This window comes from Phacochoerus africanus, chromosome 2 (assembly GCF_016906955.1).
Source record: "Phacochoerus africanus isolate WHEZ1 chromosome 2, ROS_Pafr_v1, whole genome shotgun sequence".
Lineage (NCBI taxonomy): Eukaryota > Metazoa > Chordata > Mammalia > Artiodactyla > Suidae > Phacochoerus > Phacochoerus africanus.
Genome location: NC_062545.1, coordinates 129,990,969 through 130,017,260, shown reverse-complemented (window position 1 = coordinate 130,017,260; position 26,292 = coordinate 129,990,969). Strand labels below are relative to the sequence as shown.

The window sequence follows — 26,292 nt, the reverse complement described above, 5'->3', positions numbered from 1 at the left end:
ATAAAGAGAAGAATGATAGCATGGGGGAAATAAGAACAGTACTAGGAAAGAACTTACAAGATTATTTATGCTAATATAGTCTTGCTTCCTCTGCTGCACATGCCACCCAGTCTGTCCCACAAAGGTCTTATGAGTATTAAAAGGGAGGTGTGCATAGATCCTCTTACTCCCCAGCAGTGGGCATGGTTTCTCTTCCTTAGGATGTTTGAACACTATGTATTATTTCTTGTTTCTTCCATCCTCAGAAGTAGCAGACTGGGTGGCAGATCGTGGTTTGTGAGCTAGCTTGAGATGAAGTGAGTTTTCCCTAGAAAGATTCTGCCTTTGCACTATTCCCATTGCACATTCTCTTCACCTAGTGGTTGAAGGGCTGGTCCTGGGTCTTTTAAAGTAAGACTCTTTCAGTTATGACAGGTCCCAGTGGATTGTCCTAATGGATAAGGGTACAAATACTGAGGAAGGATTTTCATTCTGTTTTCTCTTTTGCCACATTCTAATTTGTTTCTCAGACTAGACCATAAAGATTCATAAAGGCAGGCTTATAGTAACCCCACACAGGGAGCCAAAAAAAGCAAGCAAAGATTTATCTTTTCTGCCAGCAACAAATTAATCATAATTTCCATATATACATTCGGAAAAAGAAAAATACCTGGAAGGAACACTGGGCACTATATAGATATAATTTTTATTAACATGGTATCCCTGAGAAGCAGATTAAGGTGTAAACATTTTTCTGCTTTACAGAAAGGGAAATGGAGGCAGGTTGACTTACACATAAGACATCTGGAAGCAGAATTCATATCTGTTGATACCACCACCAGTGCTTTTCCCATAAGAATATACATAGATAGACTGAAGAGAGTAATCTCTCATTTGTTAAAAAACACTACAGCATACTTCCTAAACCATCGTAGATCCTGAGGTGTTGCTCTAGACCGGTGTTTCTTCTGTCTTTCCGTCTGCTGAGGCAACATAGTTGAGATTCCATCTCCCCCTGATTCCTAAGACTTAGGAATTAGGAGATTCCCTCAACACCGGAACCCTAATTAATCTTTCATCTACCACAGTAAGCTATGAATTGTAGAATAGTTTGTCTCCCCATTTCTCACCCAGATCTCATTCCTGTCACAGAATTCATTAAATGTGAATGTTACACAGCTGCTTGTCCCAGGGCAATGCTCCTTGCTCATGCTTCTCTTTCCTCTGACCTGCCCACTGAAGCATCGTCTCAGGATATTAGTTTCTGACCTAGTCCCCTAAAACTGCTCATTCTTCTTCCCCAGTGCCAGTCAGGAGTGTCCTTGTCAGTAAGGACAGCCCAGCCCAGTCTGTAAGGTGGGGGCACCATCTCCTGGTCTGCCTCTGGTGCTCCATGTTTCAGCCAGGGCAAGTCTCTGCCTCCTACACAGCCCACATCGTTACATTCTGTGCTGCTCCAAGCTTTATCTAACCTTCCATATAGTCTGTCTTTGCCCTTTGCTCTGTTGCTCCCCTAGTTTCCCATTTCTCACCCAGTCAGCACTCAGTTTTGCAATTAGTTTTGAAAAGTTCATCTCACCCTCATTTAACCTTCCCTCTGAACACTTCTTGCTTCATGGAACCTTCCTCATTAAAGACAATACCTCTCAACTTTTTTTGCAAATTCTAATGCATTAGACCTTAACATTTATGCATAGTGTTATTACTTAGCTTTCTAGATTTCTCTAAAACTGTTGCAGCTATACATGTGCACTTACTCTCTGTCCATGTCAGTGTCATCAAGGACAGAAAGGGTTTGTGTAACTGGTGCTGTACAGGCTCATCATACTACTGTGAACATGTGGGCAATTAATTCAATACTATTTGATTATAATGATTAGAACTGCACTTTTGTTTGAAGAGCTGCTTTAAAAAATAGAGGTATACAGTGAAACACCTGTGCACGTATGTGCAAGTATTGTCAACTCCACTGACCAAAGGCAATTTATCCTCCTTCCCATTAAGGTAAAGAGTTGTTGGCACAAAGTGGTCTATTTGCCCAATCCATGGGAGTGGCATGGCAAGTGGCTTCTGCTCATGGCAGGTTAGTATTAAGTGTCCACGGGGGGGGGAACATTAGCCCAGGTGTTTAGAGTATGTGGGATATGGAGACGTCCCTCTTGGGAGCTTTAACTGGTTCCCTATCACCACATCTGGCTGGCTTGCTCTTTGGGCTTCTGGACCACAAAGGAGAGATGCAATTCAGATAAGATGAACCAAACAAAAAAAACTAGATGCTATATATGCAATATTATTACAAAGCTTCTAGAGCTTGGAAGAAACTAAGAGATCCAGAGTTCACACCTTGTTATTTATATGAGGTTTACATTGTTTCCCCATATGGTATACCTAGGTTCTTGACAAAATGATTTATAGGTCAGAACCAAGATGGATATTAAACTCTCCTTCTTTAAGATAAATGAAGAGTGTGCATGACAGATAGGTCATTCTGAGCACAGGCTTAAATGAGCAGGAGAAGTAAGTTTCTGCATTTTCATTACTCATAAAGAGACCCATTCACTGAGAAGTCTCACAACCTCTCCTGGAAATGCTGCTATGATGCGTTTTTTCTAGTCAAAACGCAGGTAAAAACAGGATGAGTAAAGAAAAGAGCACATCAGACTCACAATATCTACTACCGTGTCCTCTCTATTAAAGGAACAACATAGGCCCTGAGAGGAAACATGTTACCTGTCAATACAAGCAAGGAGAGGGACAGAAATCTTCCTTTCATTCTTAAAATGCCTTGGGAATTTGACTCTAGATCCAGGAGAAACACAGGAACAAACAGTGGGATAAATTCTAGAGTATTTCCTAAACTAGTCAGGCACAAGTTAGGAGATGGCTCTCACTATTGGAAGACTTTTCCAAACAATTTCAACACATGTAATGAAGCTGTTTTCTTCATTAATCCTCAGGGGCTTACTTAGGTGCCACCTGTGACAGAAGCTTTTCTCGTGCATGGATCTCTCGGTGCTTGTTGAGAGCAGAGCTTTTACTGAAGTACTTGCCACAGTCATGACACCCATAGGGTTTCTCTCCTGTGTGGGTTCTGTGATGTGCACGCAAGTCAGAACTCTTACTGAAACTCTTTCCGCAGTCAGGACACACGTGGGGTCTCTCTCCTGTGTGTATCCTCCGATGTGCACTAAAATGAGAACTGTTATTGAAGCTCTTCCCACACTCTTCACACTGATAGGGCTTTTCTCCTGTGTGGGTTCTCTGGTGAATGATAAGACTTGAACTCTGATTGAAGCGTTTTCCACATTCACCACACTGATACGGTTTCTCTCCTGTGTGGATTCTCCTATGGGTGATGAAATTTGAACTGTCACGGAAACTTTTCCCACAGTCAAGACACTTGTAAGGTTTCTCTCCAGTGTGGATTCTCCGGTGTCTAATGAGGCGTGCACTCCGACTGAAGCTTTTTCCACAGTCATCACATTTATATGGATTTTCTACTTGATGGGCTATCTGGTGCATGAGGTGGGCATTTGGACCAAAGCTTTTGCCATACCTGAGATATTTATACGGTCTCTCTCCCAAGTAAGCTTTCTGATGACTAAGAACTTTACCTAAACTCTTCTCTGGGAATGTTGGTTTTCCTCTTCTCTCCCCTGGGATCTTTTCCCACTGTTTTCCTGATCTACATTCACTCTCACTGCCTCTACCCTGATTAAGATGCCGGGGAATTTTCCTTTCAGACCTTGCAAGTAATGTTCTATGTAGTTGTACTTCCTCAGAAATATCCCGTTTTTGATTCTCTTCGTTCTCAAATCCAGCCTCAAAACCTGGCAGAAGAATAGAATTTTTAAAGTTATCCATTTTCTCAATCATTATGTGCCAGGGTAAAGCAAGTATCACAGATGATTAAAGATAAAAGTTAAGGAGCTCTAAATCCCAAATAACCATCTATTAAAATTCCAGTGTTTTACTTCTCTACTTAGTAACCTGTCAACATGCTTCTCATCTACATAGGGGCTGATTAATATGTTCTTTTAACTCTTCCTGGATGCCCGGGATCTTAGAAAATCCTCTCAGTATAAGAAAAACCTACCAGTTAAAACTATCATCATGTTTTTACAGGAAAGATGCTTTCTAAAGCTGTATTTTTGCCTCATCTTAGGCCTATCATGGTATTCTAGTTTATGTTTTTTGCTGATAACTAAAGGGATTAGAAGGGAACGCCTAGGAAAACCCTAGGGAAACTTCTCTATTGAGAAAGAGCTACATGAGCCCTTTTCCCTCAAATTCTATGAATAAAAAGAGGGTAGAAAAATATCTGGTGTCCTTCAAAGAACAAGGCCTTCTGAGAATGAAATTTTGCTAGGAAGCATCTCTCTAAAATACTCTCTTTGCCCATGGAGAAATAACACTAGATGTTCCAAAAGAACTACTCTAATGCCCAAACTAAGCTTTTAATACTTTTCGAAGAACCAAATGCCAGGTTTCCTGGGCCTGGGCTATGAGGATTTGCAGATACTTGCAAGTTTTCAGTTTGCAAATTTCGTTTGAATCTGCAGAATTTTTAGATGCTTCACATAAACCCTGGATCCCAAGTTCCCTGGACTAAATCTGAGAGCAAAAGAATGCTATGTCAACCGATACATGTACCTGTAAAGTAATATTTCTACCCAGAAGCCCAGTTTTAGGAGATGCCCTAGGAAATAGAGGTTCATTAGATTAAATGAAATCTCAGAACCTTAAATATGTGACTATAAAATTGTAAGCCTCCAAGGGGGGTATTTAGCATTTCCTAAACCTAAAAGTCATTTTCTAGCAGAACATACTAATAGCTCCATGGAACACACTTGAAGAATGCTGATATAAAGAACTTCTGGAAAAGAAAACTGCGTTTATCAAGTGCCCAAGTGCTGTGCTAGGTGCTTCACTGCAGCACTTCATTTACATCAGCCTTTTGAGGTAGGTCTTTATAAGTACACTTAGAGGGTTAAGTAACTTGCTCTAAGGTACTCAACTAGTAAACAACATAGTCCAGATTCACATACATATACATGTATGACTCCAAAATCAGAATAATTCTTCCCATAAGGAGGGAAGCTAGAGTGAAGTGGGTTTTTTTTTTCTTATACAGCAGCTAAGGTTGAAAGGGTCAGTTCCCTCAGAAATCTCAGGCTTTTGCATAAGTGTCTCTAAAGAAAGAGGTTATCAGATTTTCATATATGTGAGTAAAGCAGGCATACAGCTGGTATACAAGCTGAAACTAGAAAAAAATGAGAATGAACTTTAAAAATCATCTTCATCCTAATGTGGGTACATGACATGCTACATAGGAAATGTTAGCTTTCAGATTCCCTACTAGGCAGATGGCAGCAAATTTACAAAATCTGCAACCATCTCAGATTGATGCTTTTGTGTAAAGAGCCACATCAAATGAATAGTTTATATCCCCTCACTGAGCTGAGAGCTGAATATAGAGGCCAGTTCTCTTGGTATTCAATCTAATGATTTTTCTCCTAAATCCCAATGCCTTCCCTTGGCAATTTCTACCTTAAGAAGTAAAAGGGTCTTACCACTGGGGCTCTGAAATAAGACTGGAGCACGGGTCACTGCCTCCGGGGGTACCTCAGTATCCTCATCATCATCTTCAGAATCTTCTATGGCCTCATCTGCCTCTTCAGCTTGCTTCTCAGCTTCAGCCTCACTGGTCTGGATGGGGCATGAGCCTGCCTCCTCTTCTTGGTCAAAACTGGGCTGGGCAGCAACCCCCGCACTCACCAAAGCATCCATCTCTTCAAAAAAGGGACAGGTTTCTGGTGCTTGGCCATTCTTGACTTTCCGATAGCTGGTTTGCAGGCTTTTAAACTTGGTACGACATTGCTCTGGTGTCCGAAGGAAGCCATGCTCCCATAACCGTTCAGCCACTGCTCCATATAGCTGGCTGTTGCGATGACAGTTCCGGAGGGCTTCGTAAAACTGAGTCTCACTGAGGATTGCAAGATAGGTCTTTGTCTCTTCATAGCCCCAGTGTACACCTGCCACCGGAAGAGAAATTTCAGCACCACTTAATCCAGGGCTTTATAGCTTTAATTCCTTGGGCCCATCATCTACACCATGAAAAATCACCTAAGCTTGGGCTCCTAGATGAAAAAGTAAAAATACCTCATGTTTCTAAAATCTATACAATCTCTTAGAATGTTTTGCTTCTTTGTATCCTATATCAATTTCACAGAGACCTTTATTCCTCCATTCTGTTTAGAAGACGCCTTTCAACTTGGTCACTGTAACAGTCTTATGTACACTGAGGCAAGTGTACAGAATGCATTTCCCCATTCTTCTAGTAGTTTTGGAATTCCGATCCTAAGTACAAAATAACTGGCTAGGGGAAGAAGACCCGTAGTCAAGAGCTGTCAGCCATGAATCATTCCTAAATTCTCTGATCATTCTTTTTCTACAAACCCTACTTATGAATTGTTTCCCAAAAAATGACTCAGAACCCCAAGGAACAGTCTCTTTCTGAATCACACTGCTGCTTAATCCAATCACATTTATACCCTTCTTTACTTGTCAGAGTCTCAAAGAAGTCAACCCAACCGTAGCAAAGACCTGAAGGGCACAATCTAAGAATGAGTAGTCATGCACCTTCTTTGTAAGAGCAGAGGACTGGCAGAAACTAGGAGGAAGGAAGCAGAGCAGATGGCACCTCCTGGCCTGAACTCTTCTAACACTGGAGGCCCCTCACCCAGGCAGTACTTGATCAGGGTGATTACCGACTCTACTCCCCAGAGGTACCCAAGAGAGGGAAGGGAGATTCCAAGAGCCTCCCTCTGACTTGAGAACCAGCTGGAGATTACACTGCTTCCACCATCCTCCACTGCAAGTAAAAGAGAAGGGCAAAGAGTGGGAAGGCAGAGGAAAAGCAGTAGAGAAAGACAGAACAAAGATAGTGAAAATGATTGCAGCTAGCACATGTGCCATCTTTGTGATTTACCTAAATTTATTCCAGTGACAAGGGAAAAAGGATAAAGAAAAAAATGAAAACAAAAAGTGCAAGACAGAAAGACTAGAACAGAAGTAACAACACACATATAATAAAAAATGGAAGGAAAAGACCACTGATGCAGTGAAATTGCAAATTTGGAGTAGTCTTGCTGCCACACCCCATTTTACAGTCGAGGACACACACTCTGAAATGATCAGATAGCTGTATAAGGTCATCTAGCTGATGAGTGGTCAGGATTAGAAACAAAGCCTCCTGGAGCTCCCATCGTTTGGCAGCAGAAACGAATCTGACTAGGAACCATGAGGTTGCAGGTTCCATCCCTGACCTCACTCAGTGGGTTAAGGATACGGCGTTGCTGTGAACTGTGGTATAGGTCGCAGAAGCAGCTCAGATCCTGTGTTGCTGTGGCTGTAGCGTAGGCCGGCAGCTACAGGTCCGATTAGACCCCTAGCCTGGGAACCTCCATGTGCCGCAGGTGCAGCCCTAAAAAAGACAAAAAGACGAAAAAAACCCAAAGCCTCCTGATTTATACCCGATGCTCTTCCCATAACAACGTGGTTGTACAAATTACATCAACAGAAAGAAATGATATTTAAAAATGATTCCACAGGCAAATAATATTTCAACAGAGTATTAAACAAGATTCTTGCTGTAAGACTTCTAAGTCCTGAGAGTTCCCTTTGTGGCTCAGCGGTTTACAAACCTAAATGGGATCCATGAGGATGTGGGTTCGATCGCTGGCCACACGCAGTGGGTTAAGGATCCAGCATTGCCATGAGCTGTGGTGAAGGTTGCAGATGGCGGCTAGGATCCTGTGTGGCTGTGGCTATGGTGCAGGCCGGTAGCTGTAACTAGGATTAGACCCCTAGCCGGGGAACTTCCATAAGCCTCAGGTATGGCCCTGAAAAAAAAAAAAAAAAAAGACTTCTAAGTCCTATTAAAATGCCAGTGTGTGCTGTGAATCTCATAAAGGAAACTGATTTTCCCAACTTTGGGCAGTCGTACGTTATACTACTATAAGTAAAATGGAACACATAATAAACTGAGTTTGGAGGAGTAAGGTGTTCACATAAGGCATTCAGAAAACAGTAGTTCTCCTTAAAAGTAATAAATACCATGCCAAGTTTTTCTCAGCCTTTAGTGATTTTATAATCAGGAAAAGACATTTTAAGAAAGGGAAGGAATGGTATTCCTTTTCAGAACTCTTGAATTTTCTGAGCATATTTCTTTAAGATATCTAAAATTATTCTCCACTTACTATTAGTTCACTGATTTTCCCACAAAAGAGAATGAAATACACAAAGAACTGAGAACTGCCTCTCTTCTCTATTTAAGTGACAAACCTGGTAGGTAACATTAGGCTTCCTGACTTTCACATCCAGTCTCATATAACTCCTCAGTCTAATCCTAAAACCCCAAGAAGAAAGGTTCCTTACCACTTGGGCTTCGGAAAAGGACAGGCGTGGTGGAGTTGTCGGTGTCCTGGGGGGTGGCCTCCTGGCCCACTTCATCACTGTCAGACTCTTCAGCCATGGCCTCTCCTCTGTCCTCATGCTGCCAGCCCTCTTGCTCCGGTTCCTCAGTCTCAGCATCACTGGCCACCAGGCCAGAGTGGGAGGCTGCCTCCTCCAGGCCATTACTGGGAAGGGCAATGACCTGGGCACTCATCAGGGCTTCCATCTCTTCAAAGAAGGGGCAGGTCTCAGGAGGGTGGCCACTCTTGACTTTCCGATAGCTCTTCTGGAGACCTTTGAACTTGGTTCGACACTGTTCCAGGGTCCGGAGGAAGCCATACTCCCTGAGCCGCTCAGCCACAGCCTCATACACTTGGCTGTTTCGATGACAGTTTCGGAGAGCCTCATAAAACTCAGTCTGACTGAGAATTGCAAGGAGTGTTCTGGTTTCTTCATAGCCCCAGTGTACACCTGCCACCTTCTCATCCTCAAAGCCCCAGTGATCCTGTTCCACCCTGCTTTTTCTCTCTCTGCTGGATGGTAACAGATCAGCATGCAATCGTCTGTCTCCTGTGTGACGGCCTCTTGGGAGTTCCTTCTCCTTGGAGCCCAGATCTGGGATCCATGGCTCTCCTTGCTCCAATTTGGAGACCATGGATTTAGAAAATGGTAATCCTGCTTGCAGGGAAGCAAACAAAGGATGTCAGTTTGGACTGATCATAAAAAACATCTCTGAGTCAAGACCTGTCTTTTTTATCCAAGAGGCTTATAAAAGGATCTAAAGAAATGTTTTCAGAAAGTTTGGTGTGTTTAAGAAAGTGGGAGAAATATGTGAAACCTCAAAAAATGAGACATTTTCCAGAGCAGGGTGACAAGAGAGGAAAAGATTGTTATGTGTTCAGAGCAGATAATTCTGTTCCCAGTTGCTCCCTAGCCCTGCTGACCACTGTAGGCAGGTCCTGCCACTGTTTGAAATAGTCACCTCCTGTCTCTTATATAGTTGGCCCTTGAACAATGTGGGGATTAATCTGAATATAGCTTATAGTGGACCCTCTGTATCCAGGGTTTCTCTGCATCTGCAGATTTAACCAACCACAGCAGCATATTTTTCAATTACTATTGGAAAATATCCACGTGTATTGGACCCATGCAGCTGAAGCTCGTGTTGTTCAAGGGTCAACTGTAGTTCTCCACTTAGGGCCAGAGAATTAAACTCAGTGATCTCAAGGAGGAGTCTGTCTTCCTTCATACACAGTCACCAAGTGCTAAAGGTTTTCTCTTAGTATATTCTTTATTCCTACTGTACCATCCCAGTCTTAGACCCCTTACCTTCTCATACCGGGGAACTGCTGCAATCACTGTCCTACCTACCTCTAACCTCTTGCTTCCTCAGCTCACGTGCTTTATGTACTGCTGAACCTTAACCGGATTGTCTACCCATGCTTGACCCATTCATACCAGATTCCTTGCCTCCAGAACAAACACAGCAGATGTTTATTTACCACTCTGTGCCTCTTCTTTCTTTTAACTCTCTCCCTTCTATTTACATTCAACCCATTCATCAAGAAGCTGTATTTGCCAGTGCCCCCTTGAGGCATTCCCTACAGTTCCCTCATCTCCCACTCTGACAAACCTGCATCACAGTGAGTAACAAGGCATTGTTTGGCATTCAATACAGTTCGGCACATATTTATGTTTGAGAACAGACACCTTTTCTTATTGCAGAGTACCCTGCAAGGTGCTAAGCACATGGTTGGTGTTCAAATACAGATTAATTCTGCAAGTCTGTGTGTGGGGTTGAGGGATTGCCGCTCGATGACTAAAGAGAACCACAACCAAACTGGCTGAGAAGGCTAATGTCTTGGATGATAAGATCAGAATTCAAAACAACCTCAACAAATTAAAGAGCTGATCAAAGGGAGAAAAAAAAAACATACATACAAAAGGGAGTACAAAGAAGAAAAACAAGTTCTACAAAATCAAGTAAAAGAATAAGCACTAGGCACAAAGACAATGGGACTAAAAGTCCTGGGAGTATCAGGTGAACAGCAATCATCAAATAATTAGTTGAGCTATACTGAAAGTATAAAGAAATTCTGAAGTAAAATTCTTACTCTGCCTCTACCTATCAGACCCTCACTGGAGTAATATATACAGTTTAATTCTGCACTATGAACAGGCTATTTGGAGAACTTAAAGGTCCAAGAGAGTAATGAAAACTTAGTAGGTCTGAAGAATGGAGCTTCCAAGGAACAGCTTAAAGAAACAAGTACAGTTTAATGTAGAGAAAGAAAACGACTAAAAGGAAGATGTGCCTTCCAGCATAGAAAAAAATTTTTAGCTAGAAAAAACTGACCCAGTGAGTGTTATCATTACCAGGAGGAAAGAGAATAATTCCAAGTTCTGGCAAAAACTAGGGAACAATCCTCTGGCAGACTTATCAAGAGGAAATACAAGAATATTTATTGTAGCAGAGAGCTAAACTACATGCCTTCAGGAGGTCCCCAGCAACTGCACACTCTACAATCTCCACTCACTCCTGTCATCCCTTTCCCACTCACTACTCCCAACCCTACTTCCCAATTTAGAATGGCATTCTATCTTCCCATATGAATCTACTCCTCACCGCTCCTTTGAAAAGGTCTGAGCTTCTCCTGTGGGTTCATCTGCTCCCGTGGTCCCAGGTCTGAGCTTCTTGCCCTCTCTTTCTTGGGTACACCCCTGGGCTGGGGTTCCACTGACTCCTGCCGAACACTTAATAACTCTCGTGATGATTTCAGGGGTGTCATCTTCTCCAAGCGCACTTCCTGCCCCTTCATAGAGACTGTGACCTAGAAACAATCCCCATGAATTGTCACTGCAAGGTCATAATGAGGGGTATTCCTAGAGGAGATTATCTGATACCCCAAAAGAGATCATCCTTTGGGGACAAGGCTAAGGTTGGGGTGGGAGGTGATTAATAGTGAACAAATGTCTTTCTTAGTCCATTACTGTTAGCTTAGAGCAGCAGGAACGCCAGATCAAAGCAGTAAACCAAACTACAGGCTGAAAAAGAATTACCCTTTCTTCCCTGTTAAGTAAAAAAACCCATGAAACTATGAATAACTCATTGTGACATGTAGCACAAGTACATGCTTATTGGTAGCATCTCCCAATAAGTTCTATCTGAAAAAATTACCTGTTAAAGGACCAGAAGTATAAGCATCAGCAAGGGAGACTGTGCCTTAGTGTGGCTTTTCATCCTGCCCCTTCCCAGTCACACACTTCTGAATTCCCTCTCCCTGCTCACCGAATGTCCAGGTCTTCCAGGCTCTCTTTCTAAATCTTCCACCAGAGCCACTGCCTCCTCTCCACTTTCTGGACATTGCTTTTGTACCCAATTCTGGATCTCCCCAGGTAAGATGGTCAGGAACTGCTCTAGCACCAACAACTCTACAATCTGCTCCTTGGTGCGCACCTCCGGTCTTAGCCACCGACAGCAAAGTTGCCACAGTTGGCTGAAAGCCTCCCGGGGCCCAGCTACCTCCTGGTAATGAAATCTCCTGAAGCGCTGTCGGAAGGTCTCAGAGTTAGTGCCAGTCCCTCTCAGGGTGGGTTTGGCCATCATTCACAGCAGAAAGCGGCTTTCCTCCATTTAAGGGTCTAGGTTCCAGGGTTTACACCTATCTTCCATGTCCTTGGAGAATCACCTGCAGATGAGTCTCTCTCTGTAAGAAGAGTTTCCTCCTAGGGTAGAGAGAGATGGCACTATCAGAAGGAATATACTCATATGTCTAAAGTCTTGCCAGAGCTGGCCTGACTTCCCATACGTTCTGCGTGGCCATATGAGGTAGCACCAACTTCAGGGCAGCAAGCCAAAACTGATCATGAAGGTGAGAGACCATTCAAAAGCTGCATTTCTGGGCGACTTCCAGGGCAGCCCCGGGGAAGCAGCAGAGAATAAACTACTGACTGCTCCTCTTCCACCCCTCCCCAAGTCTGACCCATTGAGCTCCCCTGGCCAGTGCTGCGTAGTGAGTTCAAACCATAAGGGAGACCTAGAGCTGAGAGGTTTTAAAGGCATGTCACCATCCCGAGGAGGGCAATAGAAAACCCTCTGTCCAGCGGGTCGCCTCTGATCTGCCCCAATACTTCCGCCGTCCTTCCCCAAACCCTCTACGTCCGCCCCGCCCCCTCAGACTCCACCACTACCAATTTCTACCCCAAACAAAAATCAAGTACAGAACACTGGGTCTTTGTTTTCCCTCACAGCAGAAGTAATCGCTCAGTAAATATCCGGGAACTACTGACGGGAAATCTCGAGCATTGAGAGAAGTTGGTTTTGACTTCTGAAGCGAGGGCCAGGTGGGCTGGGGGAGAGTCACACTGAGTTGGTGGAAAGAGGGAGTCCGAGGGGGCAGTAGTCATGTGTCTCCTGAGGACGAGCTCGAGTGCTGGCCAGGCGCTCCGCGGGCTGCGGTATTCGCGAGTGCGGAGCACAGCTCAAGGAGCGGCGGGTGCGGGGTTCCGGCCTCTTTGTCTTCGCTTTCTGGCCAGGTCACTCTCGAAGCGGTAAGGAGTCCCTCCAGAGGCTTCGGACCGGGGCTAAGGCGCCCTGAGAGCACCCTCTGGCCCACCCCTAGGAGCTTCTCCCTCTCGGGATACCCCTCAATCCGCTCGCATCTCTGCCCGTGGGCCAGCCTCACCCACTCGAGGTCTGGCTCCAGCCGGGACTCTCAAGCCTCCCAGTCCAGTTCCCAAACCGGAAGTGAGAGCAGGCGACTAGGGCGCCAAAGACGCATGCGCAAGGGCAGCTGCTTAGACACCTCTCGCGGAGCCCCGGCGGGAGCGAGCGAGTGGGCCCAACCAAGCACAGTGCACTTCCGTGACGCGGCTCGCCTATCCCTTCCCCGCTTCCCGTACGCTCTCCGCAGCAGTTCTCTCAGCGGATAAAGTCTGGAGGAACCGCCCGTCCAGGAGGCCTGTGCGCGAGTAGAGAAAGGAATACGCGTTTCCTTGGTCGCCTGGTGAGGCTCTGGAGGAAGGTGCAACGGATATAGGGACCGGAGGTCCGCCGTGGAAATGATCCACGAACTGCTCTTGGCGCTGAGCGGATACCCAGGGTCCATTTTCACGTGGAACAAGCGGGGTGGCCTCCAGGTACAACCCGGCTCAGAGCGCGGGAACTAGCAAGCAGGGAATGGGTGGACCTGAGCCACTGCGTAGGGGAGGAGCCTGAGGGGGCGTGGCTTGCAGAGCCGAGGCGTGGGGGGGGCGTGTCCTTGAGCAGGTAGCTGGAGGGCTGTGCTGGAGGGGCCTACCACGGTGTAAACACCTTGAGAGGTTTGGGCTACGCTGGGAAAAGGAGGGCAGACTCCTGAAAGGCCCTGCCTTGGGGAAGAGGAGGGAATCCAGGGCTGAGCCTAAGGATGAACTATCTGAACGAGAGTTGCTGGGGAACTGGATGTAAAAATGAGGGAGACGCTTTCTCCCATCTTCACACTTGCCCTCTGTTTTAAACTGAGTTTTGAAAATTTGTCCAAATACGTAGTATCTAACACAGAATACGACTTCAGTCAATTTTTTTGAATGAAAAAGTGAATGAGGGTGTTTCCCTCTTTACTCCTTGACTAGGAAATTTCTTCTCCAGAAGAATTTGGAGGGAGGCCTTCATGTACCCAGGAATGTATGAGAAGGAGGGGCCATGTACTACATGTATTATCTCATTTAACTTCACAACCACCTATCTCCGTTTCACAGATTAACTCTGGTGTCAGGTATTAGGCAGTTAATAATTAGCAAACTTGGTCTTGAACCCAGGTCTGTCTGGCTCCAGTATCTGAACCACTCTTCTCTTCTACTTATGCTTCCAGTAGTATTATCTAATCATCTCAACAACATAGCAAGTTAGGTATTGTTAGCCCCAGTTTACAAATGAGCAACTTGAAGCTCAGAGAACTTTATGGTGGCTTGTAGTTTTTGGGTTTTTTTGTTTGTTTTGCTGCACACACCTCATCTGCTGCGTGTGGAAGTTCCTAGGCTAGAGATGAAGCCCATGCCACAGTTGCCACCTGCTTTACAGTTACCGTAAGGTCGGATCCTTAACCTGCTGGACTGTAAGGTAACTTCCTATGGTGGCTAGTCTTGATAAGGCAGGGTTTGAATCTAGCTCTATTTGTATACAAAGTCACGCCTGTGTCTATAAGAATTGGTAGTATAGGCTGTGAAGAAGCAAGAACATTACTCTCTTGGTCTATAAAACATAAATTAATCAGATTCCTTTTGTTGTTATTTATTTTTTACTACAAAACTAGGACAAGGCATATAGGAGAAGAATGTTCAGGAAGCATATATGTGTGCTTGATTGAAGTAGAAAGAGAGAACACACTATGGGAACAATAACAGCCTTTTTTTCTTATTTAAAATGTCTCAATTGGATATTTTCCTAAATTCTCAGCTTTAAAGAGAGAATTTCACCTTCTCAGAAAAATTTTCTCAGACCGCCTCTTTAAGAATATTCCTGGAGTTCCCGTCGTGGCACAGTGGTTAATGAATCCGACTAGGAACCATGAGGTTGCGGGTTCGGTCCCTGCCCTTGCTCAGTGGGTTAACGATCCGGCGTTGCCGTGAGCTGTGGTGTAGGTTGCAGACGCAGCTCGAATCCCGCGTTGCTGTGGCTCTGGCGTAGGCCGGTGGCTACAGCTCCGATTCAACCCCTAGCCTGGGAACCTCCATATGCCGTGGGAGCGGCCCAAGAAATAGCAACAACAACAACAAAAGACAAAAGACAAAAAAAAAAGAATATTCCTTATGCCGTTATTTTCTTTTTTTAAACGGTTTTTATTTTTTCCATTAGAGTTGGTTTATAGTGTTCTGTCAATTTCTACTATACAGCAAAGTGACCCAGTCACACATATATATACATTCTTTTTCTCACATTATCCCCCATCATGCTCCATCATAAGTGACTGGATACAGTTCCCTGTTCTGTACAGCAGGATCTCATTGCTTATGCATTCCAAATGCAATAGTTGGCATCTATTAACTCCAGACTCCCAGTCCATCCCACTCCCTCCCCCTTCCCCTTGGCAGCCACAAGTCTGTTCTCCAAATCCATGAGTTTCTTTTCTGTAGAAATATTCATTTGTGCCATATATTAGATTCCATATCTAAGTGATATCATATGGCATTTGCCTTTCTCTTTCTGACTTCACTTAGTGTGAGAGTCTCCAGTTCCATCCATGTTGCTGCAAATGGCATTATGTTGTTCTTGTTTATGGCTGAGCAGTATTCTGTTGTGTATATATACCACATTTTCTTAATCCATTCATCTGTTGATGGACATTTAGGTTGTTTCCTATTTTCTATCACAGTAACTTGTTTATTTCCCTTATAGGACATCACAGTTCATATTACTTATTGTTATTACTTATTTCTGTATAGTCTTCCTCTCACATTGACTGACCAGGGGGGCAAAGAAATAGTGGTCTTTTTCATATCAGGAGCACCTGGCACAATTTCTGCCACATAGTAGGTATGAAGATATCTGTGAAAAAAAGACCACCCCAAACAGCAAATATTTCATACTTTTTGCAGAACAGTGTTTTTCACATTTGAATGAAGGGAGAAATTGTCATGAATGCCCAATGTTGATAAAAATCGTTTTATTGTAATATTAAATATGGGTACACATTAAGCCAGGTATAAGCTTAAGCATATTGCTCTTAAACAACTATAAAATCTGTTATTTTGGAGTTTCCATTGTGGCTTAGCAATAATGAACCCAACTAGGATCCATGATGACATGGGTTCCACCCCTGGCCTTGCTCAGTGGGTAGAGGATCTGGCATTGCTGTGAGCTGTAGTGCAGGTCACAGACTCAGCTCCTATCTGGCTTGGCTGTGGCTGTGGTATAGGCCAGTAGCTGTGGTTCTGATTCAACGCCTAGCCTGGGAACTTCCATATGCTACAGGTGTAGCCCTAAAAAGACAAAAAAAAAAAAAAAGAAAGAAAGCAGTTATTTTTACAAAGTAAATGAAACTACCAAGCCAATAAATTTAAATTGACATTAATCTAATGCAGCTTCTCAACCTTGGCACTATTGACATTTTGGACTGGACAATTTTTTTTTTTGGTCTTCTCTAGGGGTGCACCCACAATCTCATTGTTCCTAGTCGGATTCATTAACCGCTGAGCCACGATGGAACTCCTTTTTTTTTTTTTTTGGACTGGATAATTTTTTGTTGCGGGCACTGTTCTGTCCACTCTAGGATGTTTGGTGGCATCCATGACCTCTACTCACTAGATTGCCCCCATTAAGAACCAATGATCTAATGTAACATATACTATTGTTTTGCTAAAACTAAATTGTCAATATTGAGTTTAATAGTAGAATGACTTTGCTGCAGTTCTGGCTCTTTATTTTCTATGTGACTTCAGTAACTCTAACATAGAGAATATCTGTTCATATAAGTAGGCTGTATCAAAGGTACCAATAACTTTAAGGTGTTGTTTGCTCTTTCAGAATAACCAGACCTTGAACATGTCTAAACTCTGCCAACATGAACTGCTCAAAATGCCAATTTAATATGGGTATCACTTAATATCTGAATAGAGCTGTCCTAATATTAAAAAGTTGCTGACATATAATTGAGCATTTGCTATGTTCTTGGCACATGTGATTTACATGTATTAATTAATTAATTAATTTATTTATTTTTGTCTTTTTGCCATTTCTTGGGCCACTCTTGTGGCATATGGAGGTTCCCAGGCTACGGGTTGAATCGGAGCTGTAGCCGCCAGCCTACGCCAGAGCCACAGCAACGCCTGATCTGAGCCATGTCTGCAACCTACACCAGAGCTCAGGGCAATTGCCAGATCCTTAACCCACTGAGCAAAGCCAGGGATCGAACCTGCAACTTCATGGTTCCTAGTCAGATTCATCAACTACTGTGCCACGGTGGGAACTCCTGATTTACATGCATTAATTTATTTAATCCTCACAATTATCTCCACTTTATAGGTATGAAAACTGAGGCACAGAGGGGTATTGCTTGCCTAAGATTTCAAGCAAGTCAGAGACAACGCAGGGATTCAAACCCAGGCATTCTGGCTCCAAAGACCAGGTTTTTTTCTTTTGGGGGGGGGGGGGCTTTTTAGGGCTGCACCTGTGGCAATATGGATGTTCCCATCCCAGGCTAGGGGTCGAATCAGAGCTACAGCTGCCGGCCTACACCACTGCCACAACAATGCAGGATCCAAGCCTCAACCTATACCACAACTCATGGCAATGCTGGATTCTCAACCCACTGATCGAGGCCAGGGATCAAACCCACAACCTTATGGTTACTCATTGGATTCGTTTTTGTTGCTCCACAAAGGGAACTCCCAAGACCAGGTTCTTAAGCACTAATCTTGTTACCTTTTTTTTTTTTTTTTCTTTTTAGGACTACACCTGTGGCATATGGAAGTTCCCAGGCTACAGGCCTAATCAGAGCTACAGCTGCCAACCTACACCACAGCTCACGGTGCTTGCAGGATCCTTAACCCACTAAGTCAGGTCAGGAATTGTGGATACTAATTGGGGTTCATCTCTGCTGAGCCACAACAGAAACTCCTATTACCTCTTAAATTATTCTCCTGAAGATAATATAGTTAACACTGTATCATTAAAATCTACATTAAATGATTCCTAATCAAATTATTGTGGAATCAGTAATAGAAAAATCCTTCTTTGCCTTTTTTTTTTTAACCACATTTACTATCACACAAAGATGGAATCTATAAAATACAGTACTCGCAATATGGATGTGAAATATGCTAAGTTCCTTGGGGTAGTAAATGTATCTGATTTTGTTCACTATTTAATCTCAGAATGTTAGCACAGTGCCTGGGATAAGTAAACGTTCCTTAAAAATTGGTTGTTTCTCCAAAGATATACAATGGCCAATAAAAAAAATAAAAGAACTGAATAAACAAAATGTGGCATTCACCTACAATGGAATATTTTTTTCAGCTTTAAAAAGAAATTCTAGGAATTCCCATTATGGCGCAGCAGAAACAAATCCGACTAGTAACCATGAGGTTGTGGGTTCAATCCCTGGCCTCACTCAGTAGGTTATGGATCTGGCATTGCTGTGGCTATGGTGTAGGCTGGCAGCTAAAGCTCCAATTTGACCCCTAGCCTGGGAACCTGTATATGCTGTGGGTGCGGCCCTGAAAAAAAAAAAAGAAATTCTAACACAGGCTGCAACATAGATGAGCCTTGAAGACACTATACTAAGTGAGGTAAGCCAGTCACAAAAGGATAGATGTTGTATGATTCCACTTATGGGAGATCATTAGAGCAGTCAAACTCAGAGAGACAAAAAGTAGAAGAGTGGTTGCCAGGGACTGGGGGAAGGGACAATGGGGAGGAAGTGTTGAATGGGTACGGAGTTTTAGATTGGTAAGATGACAAATTTCTGGAGATGGATGGTGGTGATGATTGTACAACAATGTGAATGCAGTTAAAAATTCTGTGTAACTGAAACCAGTATTGTAACTCAACTATACTTCATTTAAGAAAAGAAAAAGTAATACATGCTTTCTGCCTTGGTGGAGGTGGACTTATTTTTGATGTACACCATTTTGTATTGTGAGAATTCTTTACCATGCATTACTGCCTATTTCAATAAATAACTAATTGCATTGGGGTTGGGGAACAACTTTGTTGTGGTTCTGAGACACTTTCATTATCCAGAATTTACCAATATTAAATGGGCATCTTGTGAAGGGAGACAGTAGTTCTAGCAGACAGCGAATAGCAAGCATCAGTGTTACTTAGCATTGTTCCTCTCCTGCAGGTGTCCCAGGACTTCCCATTTCTCCATCCCAGTGAAACTAGTGTCCTGAATCGACTCTGCCGTCTGGGCACAGACTACATTCGCTTCACCGAGTTCATTGAGCAGTACACAGGCCATGTGCAGCAGCAGGTAGATTCCTGTTCTCAGGGAATGTACACCTCCTGAGGGCAGGAGCTGTATAAGACTTTCAGCGAATCCATTGGTAATTTATGTGATGCAAGTGTCGAGAAGTACGAATTTCTCATCACTGGAATTATTCACTTGAAGGCCAGATGACTGTACCTCAAACAAGAGGAAAATATACACTGGGACCAATTTAGGCAGATTGGTGTAAGAGAGAATACGCTTTGCCAGAGTGTTGGGAGACTTGATTAAATCAGTTCTAGTGGAGTTCCTGTCCTGGCGCAGTGGTTAACGAATCTGACTAGGAACCATGAGGTTGTGGGTTTGATCCCTGGCCTTGCTCAGCGGGTTAAGGATCTGGCGTTGCCGTGAGCTGTGGTGTAGGTCACAGACGCGGCTCAGATCCTGCATTGCTGTGGCTCTGGCGGAGGCCAACGGCTACAGCTCCACTTAGACCCCTAGCCTGGGAAACTCCATATGCCACGGGTGCGGCCCTAGAAAAGACAAAAAGACAAAAAAAAGGTAAAATAAAAAATAAGTCCTAGCTGTACCAGATTTCCAGTTCCAGAGGTGAGAACAAAGCATTATTTCAAATTCCATTGCCACTCTGCCTCTGACTGCCTTAGTCATACTGAGTCAGGCAACAAAAATCTTCTCAGCTTTCATGTTTCTTATTATAAATAGTAGTTAAGGAGTTCCCGTCCTGGCGCAGCAGAAACGAATCCAACTAGGAACCGTGAGATTGCAGTTCCATCCCTGGCCTTGGTCAGTGGGTTAAAAGAGGGGTTGACGTGAGCTGTGGTTTAGGTTCCAGACATGGCTCATATCTGAAGTGGCTTGTCGCTGTGGTGTGGGCCAGCAGCTGTAGCTCTGATTGGACCCCTAGCCTGCGAACCTGCATATGCCATGGGTGTGGCCCTAAAAAGCCAAAAAAAAAAAAATTAAGATAAATAAAATGAAATAAATAGTGGTTAAATCAGAGAAGGTTCTTGGCATGTGGTGAACACTTAAGAAATATTACCCATTAATATGAATTAATTGGAAGTCAGTGCTATGTAGTTAGACATCAGGAATTTGTGTCCCTTCCATCACTTACTGGCCATAGAATGCTTGGCAGTAACTGAGACTCAGTTTCCTTATCTATAAAATGGGAGTAATAGAGAGTATCTATCACATGGGATTTCAGGGATTAAACATGGTAATTCATTTAAAGTGCCTGGTAAATAGTAAACACTCAGGTTTTTTTAAGAGAAATTTTAAAGTTCTCTTTTATTTATTTATTTACTTTTCCTTTTATGGCCAAACCTGTGGCATATGGAAGTTTGCAGGATAGGGGACGAATTCAAGCTGCACCTGCAGGTCTCTGCTACAGCCACAGCAATACCAGATCTGAGTTGCATCTGTGACCTATGCCACAGCTTGTGGCAATACCGGATCCTTAACCCACTGAGCAAGGCCAGGGATCGAACCCATATCCTTATGAACACTATGTCAGGTTCTTAATCCACTGAGCCACTTCCAGTTCTCTTTTATTTTTAAGTCTGGAATTCTGTCAGTGGTAAGTAAGAAGATTGCTGAATTGTTTGATTCAATGTTGACTGTTTTCAGGGGAAAGAATGATTCTGGATAAGTTTTGTTTTTTTTTTTTCTTTTTATGGCCACACCCATGGCATGTGGAAGTTCCTGGGCTAGGGATGAAATCAGAGCTGCAGCTGAGCTGCATCTGTTACCTACACCACAGCTTGTGGCAACACCAGATCCTTAACCCACTGAGCGAGGCCAGGGATCAAACCCGCATCCCCATGGACACTGTGAGGGGTTCTTAACCTGCCGAGCCACAATAGGAACTCTGAAAGAGTGATTCTGGTTGAAGAGAAGGGCAGACTTCTAGAAAGGAAAAGGAAGAAGGCTTTTCTGAACAATTCAGTTACTACCATCTGGCCCCTGTTATAAAAGACCATTGGTGGTAATCTGTGAGGCAAAGGATTTAGAGAATAATGCCTTATATTTTCATGTCTGGAACAGAAATTCTGATTCTCTCAGATTTTGTTGCAGAGAAAGTACACTAAACTAAACTTGAATCTAAGATCTAATCAGTGTCACTTTGCGATGAAGTTAGATTAATGAGAATACAGTGATCAAAGTTGGAACCTATATATGTATTAATATAGATGAAAAAGCCCCTAAATTTTAAGGTTTTTGTATATAACACTTAAAAAAAAATAACCTGTCCTATATTCATGTGACTATGCAGATCTGGTAAGTGAATTCCTGCTTTTCCAAATTCTAAAGATATCTGTAGTACCTCTACTTTTTGAAAAGTAAAAACATACTCACTTTCTTTTTCATTCTGTGATAAGTGGAGACATTCATTTCTCTGGAATGACACGAGATCAAAGCAAAATTGCCTGGTTGTAAGCCAACCCTATAATCATTGCTGTTCTTATTATAGCTGTGAACATTTATCTCCAGGAACTACTAGTATCCTTTGCAGCCTCCTCTGGCTCCACTCTGCCTTATAACCCCTGAGCCCAAGCTTTTTACCACATTTGTGACTCAGTTCTACCACCACCAGAGCCTGATCACCCAAAATCAGTTAATAGCCCAAAAGGCTAGTCATCATGGACTCTATAGACAACTGTTAACTACAATTCCCCCACATAGAAGAAGAATGCTCCTACAAAAAACTGTAGCTTTGGAGTTTCCCAGTGGCTCAGTAGGTAAAGGATCCACCTTTGTTATTGCTGAGGCTCAGGTTGCTACTGTAGTGCAGGTTTGATCCTTGGCCCCGGAACTTCCTTATGCCATGGGTGAGGCCAAAAAAAAAAAAAGAAAAGAAAAAAAGAAAAAACCGCCAAAACAAAACTTCAGCTTTCTTGAAAGGTAAGCCATTTTTTCTAAATAGCCTCTTGGTGAGCATCTAACAATTCCCTGTGTTGGCTCTCAGATTCATGTTTTTGATGAATCTCTATGCCAGGCAAGAGAAGGGTTATTAGAAGAGAATTGAGGTCATTTTATTTATTCATTAAATATTTAGCAACTGTTCAAAGAACTGTGCGAGGAATGCAAAGATGAGTAATATGTGGGCCCTCACTTCATGAAGCTCCTGGTCTAGTGAGAGGACAGATAAACAAAAGTACAATTCTAGCAGTAAATAGAGGTGCAGTGAAAGCAACAAAGGGGAGCTATTAATTCCCTAGGAAGGGTTAAAAGGGCCTTGCAGGGAGAAGATGCTTGCATTGGGTCCTGCAGGAATAGTAAGTATTTATCACAAAGATGAGCCCTCAGTTATAAGTAGAATACACTCAAATTCACAGGAGTGGGAGATAGAAGCAAGGCACAACAGGTGAGCTGAGAGTGGTCTGGAAATGAGCATGTGAAGTTGGAAGCAGTGAAAGATAATTTTGGAAAGAGGGTCAGGGCCTGAATGCAGGAATCACCGTAAGCCATGGAGGGGAATTTAAAGGTTATTCTGGGACAAGAGGAAGCCACCAAAGGGACTTAAGCCAGAGGCTGTAAGGTTAGAATTGAGTTGTTGAAAAACCTCCGCTGAGTATGGAGTAATACCTTGTTGTTTGTAGTATCTGAACCACTTGGAAAATTAAAACATTATCACATTTTAAAAGATCAGGAGTTCCTGTTATGGTGCAGTGGGTTAAGAATCTGAATGCAAATTGGCACAACATTGTAAATCAACTATAATTTTTTAAAAAGGAGAAGAATTAAAAAAAAAAAAGACTCCAACTGCAGCAGCTTGGGGTTTGAACCCCGGCCTGGTGTAGTGGGTTAAAGGCATTGCAGATTAAATCCAAGCAGCTGTGGCTCGGATTTGATCCCTGGCCCGAGAACTTCCATACGCAGCTGTGATTAAATAAATAAGTAAATAAATAAAAGACTAGGACTCAAAATCTTTCTCTTCAGTCAAGTTTTCCTCTTTTCGAAGTACTGCTTTGGTAGGGAATTATTTAAGCAAAACAAAAACAAAACATGCTATTAATAAAGGATAATGTCTTCCTCGGGCTTCAGGGTCTGAGTTGAAAAGTTGACTTCTTTTTGTTTGATTTCAGGATCACCATCCATCTCAGCAGGGCCAAGGTGGGTTACACGGAATCTACCTTAGAGCCTTCTGCACAGGGCTGGATTCAGTTTTGCAGCCTTATCGCCAAGCACTGCTTGATTTGGAACAAGAGGTGAGAGGAGAAATGGGAAGCAACACCTCTGGGACAGCAGAAGGGGGCCTGTTCTGCATTTGAAATGCCCTTGGATATAGTCGGGTAGTTAAGAGTGAGCCGTTTTCTGTGTGGCCGGTGGGTACAGTGTGTGCTCTGTGATTGCCTAAGCCCTGATCAAAGGACGTGCAGACCACGGCAAAGGATCTCGGTGAGTTTAGAAGGAAGAGCCTTAGTTTCGGTTTTATTATCACCTGAAATTCAGAAGGAGCAATCTTCTCTAAATGATCAATTCTCTGTTGCCTAAAACAAACCTTAAGCCTACTCTCAGATTCCCTTCCAGTCTTCATGTTGAAATAGATTTGAGATCTTTTATATAGAGTCCTAATCAATGTTTTTTGTTGCAGTTCCTGGCTGACCCACATCTCTCCATATCACACATCAATTACTCCTTAGATCAGGTATGTTGCCCAGATAACAAAATGCTTTGGAATCTGTTGATTGTTAGAATAATCTTACTGTTTTTGACAACTTGTTCCCTTCTGGATTCATAGTCCAGGATTTGATATTTTGTATGCTTTCCTGGATCACAACTGTTTGAAAAGCTCCAAGTTTAGTAAAAACTTACTTTGTGATGTTAGTGCTATAGCTTGGCCTCAGTGTTAACAGTTACGCTGACCGCAGAGAACTGGTTCTGTCTGCCATTCTCTTTGTGCCTGCAGCCAACCCCCATATCAGATTGTCTTAAGGTACTGGACCTGGGCTGTTCAGTGATTGCCTTCTTTATGTTAAGTGGGACTGTTTAGAAACAAAGGCTTTTCCTGAGTTAATTGTTTTTCCTTGCATTTGAATACATACCATCCTAATTATTCTCTACTTTGCAGTTCCAGCTCCTTTTCCCCTCTGTAATGGTTGTAGTAGAACAAATTAAAAGTCAAAAGGTGAGAACTTTCCATTTTTCTTTTGCTTGTGTAAGCACCGATGGGATACTGTATTTAATTTTCCTTTACATTCTTTTTTTTTTTTTGCTTTTTCAGGGCTGCAAGTGCAGCATATAGAAGTTCCCAGGCCAGGGGTCTAATTGGAGCTGCAGCTGTCGGCTTTCCACATCAAGGTGAGATCTGAGCCGCATCTGTATCCCTATACCACAGCTCACAGCAATGGCTACTAGTCAGGTTCTTAACCCAGTGAGCCACAAAGGGAACTCCCTACATTTTTTTTTGAGACCCTAGTTTTCAGTAGTTTTTTAACTTATTTCTTTATTCATTCAACAATATCATGCTTGGGTATCAGGAATGCAAAAATAACTTATGACCCAGCCTTTAAGCACCTTCTGGGTCCAGACGGTGAGGGAAGTGATAATAGATGTACCCAAGAATGCTGCTGGGTAAGAGAATAATGCTGTGGATACTTGGAGGTGAGAGCTTTTTACACTAAGGATTTAGAACTACTGGACATAGATCTAGAAGAAAAGCATAAAAGTTACTCCTTAGAATGAAAAAAGGTGGTAGATTTATCATTAGGGTGCTGGTAGTTTTCTGACAATTATTTAATCATTGATGAAAGCCAGATGTTTATTTATTAGTTAGATATGCCTTTTCTTTTCTTTCTTTCTTTCTTTCTTTCTTTTTTTTTTTTTTTAATGGCTGCACCCTCAGCACATGGAAGTTCTTGGGTCAGAGGTTGAATCTGAGCCATAGCTGTGGCAATGCCAGATCTTTTTAACCCACTGCACAGAGCTGGGGATCAAACCTGGACCTCCACAGCCACTGGAGCCACTGCAGTTGGATTCTTAGCCCACTGTGGCACAGTCAGAACTCTTAATATGTGCCTGTTCTCATCACAAGTTTTTATCATATGCATTGAAAATTAGGGTCTCCAGTGTCCAGAGAGTATCTTTTCTGGCAGAATTAATAACTCTGAGATGCTTTGAGATTTGGGGCGGGGAGGTGGGGTGGGGGGCACGCCCACGGCATGCAGGAGTTCCTGGACCAGGATCAAACACTTGTCACAATAGCAACCCAAACCTATGCAGTGACAATGCCAGATCCTTAAGCTGCTGTGCTACATGTGAACTCCTGATGCTTTTATATTAGAAGAAAATCTGCTAGTTCATAATTGGACTAGAGAAGACAGATTAAACATGTTTAGTTCATTCATGTTTTTAAGCTGTTACAGTTGTGCCTTAGCTTATTAGGAGTGTTCACTTGAATATAACTAGTTACCCAGTTAGTTTGTCAGATGGCTACTTCATTTTTTTCTTGTATAAATCTAGAAACTTACACTCTGCTGTGTTCATCCTGTGTCAGCCAAGCCAGTGGGGCAGGGGTGGGGGATGCTCTTTACCCTGACAAAGCTGATTGCCCTCATCAAGTAACATGGAGCTTTTCTTGTGCACTTGCTGCATACCAAGCACTGTGCTAAGTGCTTCACATACAGTGTTATCACAGTCAGTCCTCTGAGGAATCAAATAGGTTAAGGAATGTGCATAGGGTCACACAGCTGGTAGTAAACGGTAGAGCTGGGCTATAAAACCCACAGCCATCTGACTGCGGGGACTATGCTCTTAACCTCTCTACTAAACCAGCTCCCAGGATTGGAGGCGGCTTTCTAGGTAAGTGGAGTTAGTGTGAGCGTCCGTGCATTGCTGCACATCCTAGTTGAATTTGAGCTTCCATTGGCCACAGGAAGGAGAATAGTAAATAAATAGGGAGATTGCAGATGCGTGAACCTTCGTTCCT

General features: G+C 43.1%; 2 protein-coding genes across 7 annotated transcripts in view; one reads left to right on the top strand and one right to left on the bottom strand.

Annotated features, from left to right (window-relative positions):
• Positions 1-666: 666 nt before the first annotated feature.
• ZSCAN29 (zinc finger and SCAN domain containing 29) lies at positions 667-13,182 on the bottom strand. 4 transcript variants are annotated; one of them, XM_047766544.1, is made up of 6 exons: positions 12,658-13,182; positions 11,726-12,162; positions 11,063-11,267; positions 8,419-9,111; positions 5,553-6,014; positions 667-3,809 (listed from the first exon to the last, which is right to left on the bottom strand). In XM_047766544.1, the coding sequence occupies exons 2-6, from the start codon at positions 12,041-12,043 to the stop codon at positions 2,941-2,943; spliced, it is 2,547 nt and encodes an 848-aa protein (XP_047622500.1). In that variant the 5' UTR covers positions 12,044-12,162; positions 12,658-13,182; the 3' UTR covers positions 667-2,940. The 4 variants fall into 4 exon arrangements, with proteins under 4 accessions (XP_047622500.1, XP_047622501.1, XP_047622499.1 ...); XM_047766545.1 differs by having other exon boundaries at positions 12,686-13,182; XM_047766543.1 differs by having other exon boundaries at positions 12,727-13,182.
• Positions 13,183-13,253: 71 nt separating this feature from the next.
• The window catches only part of TUBGCP4 (tubulin gamma complex associated protein 4), a 55,344-nt gene continuing 42,305 nt past the window's right edge, over positions 13,254-26,292 (top strand). The window contains exons 1-5 of one of the 3 annotated variants that reach the window (XM_047766547.1): positions 13,254-13,575; positions 19,260-19,388; positions 23,450-23,572; positions 23,959-24,012; positions 24,436-24,492. In XM_047766547.1, the coding sequence (XP_047622503.1) occupies positions 13,498-13,575; positions 19,260-19,388; positions 23,450-23,572; positions 23,959-24,012; positions 24,436-24,492 (441 nt within the window). In that variant the 5' untranslated portion in view covers positions 13,254-13,497. The remainder of the gene's footprint in view (positions 13,576-19,259; positions 19,389-23,449; positions 23,573-23,958; positions 24,013-24,435; positions 24,493-26,292) is intronic. The other 2 variants (XM_047766550.1, XM_047766549.1) reach the window with 2 other exon arrangements.

Bases quoted from the DNA above. Each gene is read 5' to 3' on its own strand.
- ZSCAN29 (XM_047766544.1), bottom strand. From the start codon at position 12,043: ATGATGGCCAAACCCACCCTGAGAGGGACTGGCACTAACTCTGAGACC. The intron at 9,112-11,062 runs GTGAGGAGTAGA...CCCTGCAAGCAG, and splicing joins CAGACCTTTTCAAAGGAGCG to GATTACCATTTTCTAAATCC. The intron at 6,015-8,418 runs GTAAGGAACCTT...TTCCGGTGGCAG, and splicing joins CCTTTTCCGAAGCCCAAGTG to GTGTACACTGGGGCTATGAA.